The sequence below is a fragment of the Impatiens glandulifera genome, chromosome 7, assembly GCF_907164915.1.
Source record: "Impatiens glandulifera chromosome 7, dImpGla2.1, whole genome shotgun sequence".
Taxonomy (NCBI): domain Eukaryota; kingdom Viridiplantae; phylum Streptophyta; class Magnoliopsida; order Ericales; family Balsaminaceae; genus Impatiens; species Impatiens glandulifera.
The window spans coordinates 16,449,962-16,460,182 of NC_061868.1; the positions used below are offsets into that span (position 1 = coordinate 16,449,962).

The window sequence follows — 10,221 nt, forward strand, 5'->3', positions numbered from 1 at the left end:
AGTGATAGACAAATTTAATTTTAATACTAGTGACTATTTTTAATGTGACGTGTAATAATAAAAACTATAATATAATGTATTTATGTTTTGAAAATTATACCGGTGATTATTGAATTATATTATCGGATCTTATTCATAATATTTATATTAGTTCATATCCATGAAAATATGCATATCCATGAAAATATGCATGGTATATATACAAAAAGCATGATATATTTAATCATTTTTTATTAAAGCATAATTGTGATGTCACATTCTTGTTCTCTTTAATTAAAAAAAATAATATATATATATATAATATTTAATATATTTTAACAAATTTGTCCGACCAAACAGATCTTCTAACATTTCCTATTGAATCAATCAAACCGACATCAATATTTCATTTAATAAACCGACATTAATATTTCGGTTGATTAATAAACTAACCAAACTGAACTATATATATATATATATATATAAATAAACACGTAAAATAAATTCTTATAATCAACAAATTCATATTGGAAAACCTATTAAATGTCTAATACAATCTCACTCTTGATATCAAAACAAGAGATCCAACCCAAACATATCAAAATTTATTCTCACACATTCAAACATTACAAAGAATTTAAACTTTACCTTTTCTACCTGTAAATATGTTGATTATATCATTGACAAATTAAAAGATATTGAACATAAAATAGTCAATCAACAAAGCATTATTAATTAAACTGATGAGAAGGAAATGACAATTTAAAATGTCTTTTAACACAAGATCATCAACCAACAAAGTATTAACTATAATCTTTCAAATTGAAATAACATCAATCAACCTCTAGTAACGAGTTTTTTCACTCGATCAACCTGTAACTACTTCGAGTGAATCCGGAAAGAAAAATCCCTTTTTTTTTTCAATATCAGCTTCTTTGTAAAGACTCTTTCCAAAAAGATATTTTAAGAAAGTTCAAAAGATATTTAAGAAAATTATTTAACCTCTGAAAGGACAAGCAAATTGATAAGCAAATTACATTAATAAAAATAGCAAAGTGTCAGCAATTTTACAAAATGGATAATAGTTAACACAAAATGTAAACAACAAAAAGAAAGATGATCATCACTTCTTTTTACCAGCCTTACCCTCCTTTCTCCTAACGATTTCGTCGGCATACTTAACTCCCTTACCCTTGTAGGGCTCCGGCGGCCTCCATTTCCTTATGGAAGCTGCGAATTCGCCAATTCGACTCTTATCATATCCACTCACCGCTATTCTCGTGTTCTCCTCCACCTTCACCTGCAGACCTTCTGGGATTGTCATTCTCACTGGATGAGAAAACCCAAGATTCAAAACCAAGTCGTTTCCTTCCAAAAATGCACGGTACCCTACACCTATTAGTTGGAGCCGTTTCTCAAATCCTTTCGACACACCCACAATCATGTTGTCCGTCAGCGTTCTGACAAAATAACAGTACCATCATCATGGTCCAAGAACAATGATGTTTCATTTTAATCATGCTAATGGTCAAGCAAAAAGATCCCAGCATCATAAAGTTTGTACTATAACCATAATTGGATAGAAGTTTATTTTGCTTCCTAAACTTTTAAAAACAGCTCAAATTACAGACTTTTTTTTTTGTTAATTCTGTTAAAGTTTTTAAATCATCTAAATTTTTACTTCAATATTTTCTTTCAAAAACCATATCAATGCAATAATGGTGTGAACAAAACAATGACAACGGGAAGTAATTTGAGCCATTTCTTGCAAAATGAACTTATTTCCAAAAGTTAACATCAAAAGTCAATAACAACAATAACAAAAAGTAGGCCTTCTGAAATTGCTTTGTATATAAACTAAACAGAAAACATAGAACTGGGGTAAGTTTAGAAGACTGCAATCGATGCAATCTGAAACGAGAGAGTCTTGTCCTTGTTTGATCTAGGATTATTTGAATAAACAAGTGATTATCTTAAAAAAACTTGTTTCAAGTAGGTTATTGAAAATTAAGTTATTTGGTTCAACAGACATTAGGAGTAAAAATAGATAATGAGAATAATTTTGTTTTACAAAAAATACAGAATATTTTAATAAGTTGGTTAATGATTTGAAGATGGGTATATATTATTGATTGGATAGTGGGTTATTTAAAATTACTGCTAAACAACCCACATCAACAATGCCTTAAGTAGAATGAAATGAAACGACGATGAAGTTTGGAAAGTTGACATTTACTGTTGTCATTTACAGGGAGGAATCAAGATAAGTCTCCCACTTGATTACTTTGCAAGGAGTGGGGTTAGATAGTGAGAAGATGTTTCATCCAATTTAACTGAGAGATAACGTTAGTTTGATTGAACAAAACTACATTATGTATTTAGCTATTTTCAGCTTTTCTCAGATTCTCAAGAGCTGCAACATGAGATTGAGTTAAAAGCACATCGCCATTATTTACAATACATAAAGAAGTTTGTTCTAGGATCTAAGCTTTTGGAAAATAACACTTTACTTTATGCAGATTATGTTATGAGTTTTCTTATGTTAAAAAGCATGTGTATAAGGTTTAGTCAAGTAGTTGTTTTGTGACAAATAGAAAGATCTCAGTAAAGAGATATAAGATTTTTTTTTTTGAAATAATTCGAGTATTTGAAAAAGAAAACCCTGTCTAATGAAAAAGTGGATTATTTAGGTTAAATGGCTAAAACATCATTTGTATTTATTATTTTAAAATATTATAAAAATATTAAATAAAGTAGAGGTATTTACTTGATGATTTGAATGGTTAAGCAATCAATGATGGGATAAGGGGTTATTTTGGATGAAATCCAAATAACCCTTCATGAAATAATCCCTGAAGTTTTCAATAGAGCAATAAAGGACATGCATAATTTCTTTAATCAAAATTAAAATTTAGTTGTTTAGTGATGGGTTGACCTCATTGATCAAAAGGAAAATTGTTTCTCAAATCAATTCAAGCTGTGTTTCCTTTTATAGTAAGATATGTACACTACACTGCAGTCTGCACTGCATCTGTAATATCCACATTTTTTTGGAAACGTGTGGAAACTGTATATTTCTTGCTAAGATATGAAGTGTATATCAATGAATATAACAAAAATCAATTATAAATAAGGTATAAGTGATCAGTTACCTGAACAGGCCATGCATTTGGTTAGCCCTTCTGGTATCCAATGCCTTTCTGACTCTAAGCTCCCCTGATTCCTCTTTTTCAACCTTAACTTCTCGAGGATAAGTGATAGAAAGCTGGCCAAGAGGCCCTTTTACATTCAAATCCTGACCTTCCAATGCAATTGTCACATTGGATGGGATACCAATTGGTTGCTTCCCAATTCTCGATTCCTTACATTCAATAGTCTTCTTTGTAAAACCAACACGAGTTGCAGCAGGTGGAGTAATGCAGATTCTACTCCTCTCACTCCAAAAGGTAGATCTCAAGTTTCTGGTAATAAGCAGTTGTTAGTATCACACATTCAGCAGAAAGCAATTGGCAGAGAAAGGAACCAAGAAATTGGAAACAAATTAACGCTGTTTAGAAGTTTTATGTTTCATAAAGTGTTCACATATATCAACATGTCAAAACGAATTCCCTCCTTATAGATAACATTCCTTGGAAAACTCTCAAACACCTCCTTTTCAAATGCCCTTATACTGTTGAAATCTGAATCAAGCTGAATAAATGTAGAGAGATTAATGATGCTCCTAAAGAATCAATATTAAGTAATGGATGATTATGTGAACTAAGGGAAAAAAATTCTTTTCAAGACTAAATACATGTATGTTTGCAGCCTGCATTTATGAAATATGAAAGGAAGCGATTAGAAGCAATGAAGAAAATTGGAAGAAAGTACAAGAATGCTCTATTGTTCAAAGTTGAATCTTGAGTAAAGTAGCAAATCAATCCAAAAGAATAAACCCAAAATTGAGCAGTTTCCTTCTGGTTTCTTGGCTCACGCCGCCATGAAAAGAGCAGGTTTTGTTGAAAAAAGAAAATACCCAATTGATATGCAATGTCGAATTAGCAAAAGTAAAGAAATGTTGCAGGAATGAAGAGTAATAGGTTTTAAGTCTTACGAAGCAGATTGAAAGGATGAAGCGACCGTAGAAGCCATGGAAATGAGCTCAGCCGCATGCGGCGATGGGTCGACCAGAACGAACAGGAGTGATAAAGAAAGGCGAAGCTTACTTGCTTTAAGCTATGGTAGATAGGCCAAGTCCAACCGTTATCCACTTCATCCTGTAATGACACAATTACCCTAAATTGTTTCTTTGCTACTATATGGTCAATTAAAATAAGATATAGCCTCGAATTTTAGTTGTTTTCACTAAAAGAGGTTCTAACTTTTAATTGTATACATAAGGTTTGAACTATCAAAATTTAGCAAGTTTAGGGTTTTCTTTAAAGGTATAAAACCTTTTATATAATTTTAATGTATTATTTTTAATTTTTTAATTAATTTGTCACGTTTTTTAAATTAAAAAATATATAGAAATATTTTAAATGTATTTTTTTTTAAATTTAGTATTCCTTAGAGAATTTACGCATTATAATTTGTCCAAGTTAGTTTGGGTGACTAAAAATAAATGTAATATAAGAAAATTTAAATAAAGATAATTTTTTTCAAATAATTTCATAACGACATAATTTTGTGTGCGACTTACTAATTTGGACGTATTTATATTATAAATTGAGTATTGTTTTGAGATATACGAATTCAAAACTACTTAATAGAGTTTGAATTATTTAAAAAATTATGTAATGTATGAAAATAATTAGAAAAATAAAAAAAATAATAAGAAAATTGTTATTTTATTTTACAAATATGATAAAATAATTCAGAAAAAAAATATTATGTTAAAGTAAGAACAAATCGAAAAAAGATGGATTATTTTGTGATACTATGTTGATTCGTTCGTGAAAAAACTTTACAGGACTAAAATTGTAATTATTGAAATTCCTTATAATACAATTCAAAATTTGAGTTGATAAAAACATCTCAAGTTTGAGTCCAAATAGCAATTGGGTCATTATAATAATAAAATAGCTAAATATTTAGATTATTTTTTTAAGTTAATAGGATACTTATTAAATTGACTCTTATTTAAGACGTTTAATGTGAAAATCGAATATTAATATTTAGTAATCTTACAAAAATCCAATTAATTTTTTTTTTCACTCAATCAACATTTTATTTGTAAAATCAAATTTTTATTTCATTTCACATTGAAGAGCTTGTTTGATCTTTTGGTTATTTAAGGTTTTTCATTTATGTTTTGTTCAAACAAAAATATGTTTGATAAAAAAAAATGTAAGTCGTTGATTTTAATTTATTTATTACTAAAAATATTTTATTTATTTGAAATTTAATAAAAAGAATATGAATATTTGAGTATTTTAATTATTGAAATAAGTAATTTAATTATAAGAATGTAATAAAGAAAAAAATTCTATAAAAGTGAATAAAATCTTTTAAAAAACTTACATAAAAAGGAACCTACAAGTTTCTCATCCAAAATAAATTTATTAGGTCTTAGATTTTATTTTAGTGAAGTTATCATAATGAAGTAAAATGTAATAATTGTAAATTGTTAATTTGTTATGATACATACAAAATAGATTGGAAAAAAGAGTACTTTAAAACCGTCTCAACGCTAATTTGGACGGTAAATAAATAGAGTCTAATGATCCACAACAAACTAATCATTATCATGTCTAATTCAAACAACAAATTAATTGAAACATAACAGTATTCCAGTCTTATTCAATTCTTCAACTCAAAATTCTAGTAAAAACTAAATCATCAGTACAAACTCTACAAAGACCTAAAATGACAATATAATATTGATCTTGTTTAGGTGTCATCCTCAAATAAATGATTGTCGTTAAGTGGATAAAAGAAGAGGTAGAAATGAGTCTCCTTAATAACTCCATAACGGGCAAGGGATACATCGTCTTCGTTCATTACAAGGTTTGTATTGCTAGCGAGGATCAAAATGAGTCTTTCTCGAGGGAGGCTCTCTTGCATTGCAATCTCATTCTTCATATCCCCAACTGTCGCATTATCACCTACGTGGACATAGAACATAGTCCCGGTTAGTATCTCTACCGATAGTTTCATTTCACAATAACCATAAAAAATGTACCTTGAGGAAACCTAACCAAATGCAATTTCAAATAGAAAGAAGGGAGACATGCAAAAGAAGCAAGATGGACATGCATATTGCATTTTGTTAAGGGAAGATGTCACATGAGGCACCACATTTGAATTGGCATTGCTGATAAATTTAGTTTCTATTTTATATTTAATTAATCGAATTATATTAATGACAATTACTAACAATAATATATATTTTATTGTCAATATACATTAAAAATGAATACAACACACTATGTACACAAGGTACACAAGAACTTACATAAGCCCCCATTTAATTTTTATATATATTCATTTTGAGATCCCACATTAGTTTCACAATCTTTTGTAAATCATTTTATATATATGAAAGTTGTTTATATTAATATCTTAAATTTATTTTAAAATTTTTATATTTATTTTTCTAATTCTTAAAGACATAGAAAATCATTCTCTTTATTTTTTTTCTAATTCTCTGATTAAATATTACAATCTTAAGAATTTATCATTTATCGTCATCTAATTTTTTTTTTTATTTTTTTTTTATAATTTCACTTTAATTGTTCAAGTTTTAATCTTACATTTTTTACTACTGATCAAACATTTTCAATAATTAAAAGGTGAAGATGGAACTTTGCAATAAGATAGAGTTGATGTTTTGCCGACTTTTCGATATTCTATATTGAACGATATTTAACTCAGGGTATAAATATATATTTTATTATAAATGAATTTGTTTTAAAATTCGATAGAGTTTAACTTATTTAAAATATTATAATATAACGTCTTATTTTGATATATAATTTGTTAAACAAAATTTAAGTCTATCCCATGTGAATTTCTAAATCTGTTATTAAACACAAGAGCAAAACATTACATACAAAAATAAAATTAAAAATTAAAATAAGACAATTACTAAATCAAAATTTTCTAATTTTTGAAGATTTGGAATGTATTATATTACCTAAATAACTTATCAAGTCATTTTAAATTGACTGCATTATGGTGTTTGTAGGTCAATTGAATTGAGTTTTCAATGTATTCCCTCCTTTCTATCCATAGAAAATTCCAAGGGCTTTTTTAAGAGCCCAAACTATATAATTTAATAAATCTTCATCTATTTTTGCAAGTCAAGGCCCTTCTCCTTCTTCAAATTTTGATTATGCATTTTTCATAAATAAATAAAAACTCTTAAAAAATATAACAAAATCTTTTTTAATCATATGGGATTCTTGGTTCGATCTTTAAAAAATAATCTAGTTATATTAAATTCAATTTATAATCGAGCATACATCCAAATAGATTCAATTTAAAATCAAACAGATTGAATGATTCAGATATAAGTTTGGCTAATTTGGATATTTACTTTTTTTTATAATATAAAATAAGTTTATTAACATTCTACAAGTTTATATATAAAACAATATAATTTATTATAATTTTTATTTTGCAAGCATTTAAAAAAAATGATGTTAATCAATTACAAACAATTTATAATTTATATAAAATTGTAATACTATATGCTTAACAATTATAAAAGTGATATAAGCTCCTTTTTATTATTTGAGAAAGATAAAACATGTTAAACATTTACAACATTCAAAATTTAGAAGAATTTGAATGTTTCCCTTTCTCTCAAATTCAAACTCAGTTCTCAATTCGGGATAATAAACTTTTGTTGAAGTATTTTAAAATTCAAAACATATATTTTTAACTGTCAAAATTAAGTTTTCTTCCATGAAAACCCTTAAACTATGTACATATATGAGCATATTAATTTTAATAATTAATATCAGTTTTTTTTAATATATATATATATATATATATATATATATATATATATATATATATATATATATATATATATATATATATATATATATATATATATATGTGAGGACCAATTAAATTTCAAATTATCATTTTTCATGACAAAAATCTATCTACCTACATGTTATTGTGTTCTTAGTTAAATCAATTTATCAACAAACATCATCCTTCTTGTCTAGATTTGTACAATGAATTTTCTCAATAACTTCACTACTCCATTAATTTTCAATAATTTTCTTTTCTACTAAGTAATTTCAATTTATTTCTGCGATTAATAAAATATTTTCTCTTTTAAGACATTATTTAACAATAATTGAGAATCTCATTTTGGTGGCAAAAGTCTATTTAGCTAAAATCGTCATTAGTGAGGTATTTTTAGTGATGACACAATAAGATTAATTAATTTATATAATTGATTTTTTATTATAAATACTTAGTTTTGACACAAATTTAATAACTATTTATATAAATAAAGCAGAAAAGTGTGTATTATATAAAGCTTAAATTTATATTTCTCTTACATTGCAAGTCTAGAGTTATAGTGATGTTGGATAGAGACGTACCAGGTTGAAAATTCTTTTGAGTTTGGATAGAAATATAAGGGAAATTGATCAAATGAGAGGGTCATTCCCATATTTAACCTCCAAAGAAGTTATTTTGATTTTTAATTTTTTTTATAAAAAATTTCCCGTTTAACCTTACTAACCTTTTCCCATTTTTTTTCCTTTTTTTTTCTTTTCTTTTTTTTCTTTTCCTTCCTTTCCCTCTCATTCACTGGTTAGTCCCCACGTATCCCCATTTCCCAAACTCAATCACCTTTCTCTTCTTCCCCTTTTCCTTTCCACCGCGACCCCACCACCCTCCCTTCCCCCAACTGCCAGCCACCGAACTCCGATACCTGAGACCCAACTAAGACTCCGCGACGAGACCAACCGACCAACATCTAAATGGGTACGTTCATTTCTTTCATTCTCATTTCATTCACGTTGAAATGCTGTCACACGGTTGAAATGCTGGGAAATGCTATGTTTGAAATGCTGTCAAAATGGGTATATTACTATACTCTCCACGCCCAACCCTCACGCCCACGCCCCACGCCCAAGCCCCACGCCCCACGCCCAAGCCCCACGCCTCACGCCCCACGCCCAAGCCCCACGCCTCACGCCCAAACCCCACGCCCCACGCCCCACGATCCATTTATGATAGATTTTGTTTACTACACTAACATTTAAATTTCTATCAATTGCAGATTCCAATTTATATGTTAGCCGTTTTGTCCTATATGATGGTGAGTGACTGAAAGATGATGACAGTGTTAGTTCTTTTGAGTCAAGTTCTTTAGTATGTGTGCATCTATCCCAAAATACTACATATGAAGAATTAACTGAAATTGTCTATGATGCTATTCGTGTGGACAAAGTGAGATATGATTTAGTGTTGAAAGTGAAGTATAATTGTCTTTTTAAAAGAGCTCCTCCTGTTGTTATCCGATGTGATAAAGATGTGATGTTCTATGTGCAACATATTTCGATTTCACCCCAAGAGCAAAGCACTCCTCTTTGTGTATCTTTAGTATAGAAGTCACTACCTTCACACCCAACGGATGAAATCCAAAGAGAGGAGGTTCCTGAATTCCCTATATTTGAGCATGATGATCCATGCCCCCAAAATGACATACACCATGCAGAAGATGAAGAACAACAAGTCCCATGTTTGCGTCCGAGTGAATTGGTTGCTAGTACTCCCCCTTTTGAACCCCGACCATCCATCACTTCCCCTATGAGGAAAACATCCATCCATGTTGAGGAACCAATCCATGTTGAAACAAATGCTCAATTAACCCTTGAAAACGAATTGGAAGTGGGTACGTTTTATGAGAACAAAAAAGAACTTCAATTTAGGGTGCATAGATATGCGATGGCTAATCATTTTGAATTCAAAATCGAAAAGTCAACAAAAGTTCTTTGGTTTGTGAAATGTGTGAATGAGAATTGCAAGTGGAGATTGTGTGCCGTGAAAGGGAAATTTCAAGAGATGTTTGAGATTTGAAAATTAGTAAATGAACACACATGCTCAATTTTGACGAGGCAAGAGAATGTGAGACAAGCACCATCATGGGTAATTGCGGAGTGCATCAAACGTAAGTACATGGACCATCACCATGACCATATGCCTAAGAAAATAATGGAAGACATGCAGACAAATTATGGGTTTAAGCTGACATATAATAAGGCTTGGAGGTCTAGGGAATAAACCTTA

At 29.1% G+C, this 10,221-nt stretch overlaps 1 protein-coding gene across 1 annotated transcript; it reads right to left on the reverse strand.

The window, feature by feature from the left end:
• Nucleotides 1–990: 990 nt before the first annotated feature.
• LOC124946015 (50S ribosomal protein L6, chloroplastic-like) lies at nt 991–4,234 on the reverse strand. The gene is made up of 3 exons (XM_047486563.1): nt 4,073–4,234; nt 3,132–3,440; nt 991–1,439 (listed from the first exon to the last, which is right to left on the reverse strand). Exons 1-3 carry the CDS (start codon nt 4,108–4,110, stop codon nt 1,103–1,105), a joined length of 684 nt encoding a protein of 227 aa, XP_047342519.1. The 5' UTR covers nt 4,111–4,234; the 3' UTR covers nt 991–1,102.
• Between the last annotated feature and the right edge of the window lie 5,987 nt (nt 4,235–10,221).

What these genes read in the sequence shown, in the direction of transcription:
- LOC124946015 (XM_047486563.1), bottom strand. Translation starts at nt 4,110, where the DNA reads ATGGCTTCTACGGTCGCTTCATCCTTTCAATCTGCTTC. An exon ending in TCATCCTTTCAATCTGCTTC is followed by an intron (nt 3,441 to 4,072) that starts GTAAGACTTAAA and finishes GCTTATTACCAG; the next exon opens with AAACTTGAGATCTACCTTTT. An exon ending in CAAATGCATGGCCTGTTCAG is followed by an intron (nt 1,440 to 3,131) that starts GTAACTGATCAC and finishes TTATTTTGTCAG; the next exon opens with AACGCTGACGGACAACATGA.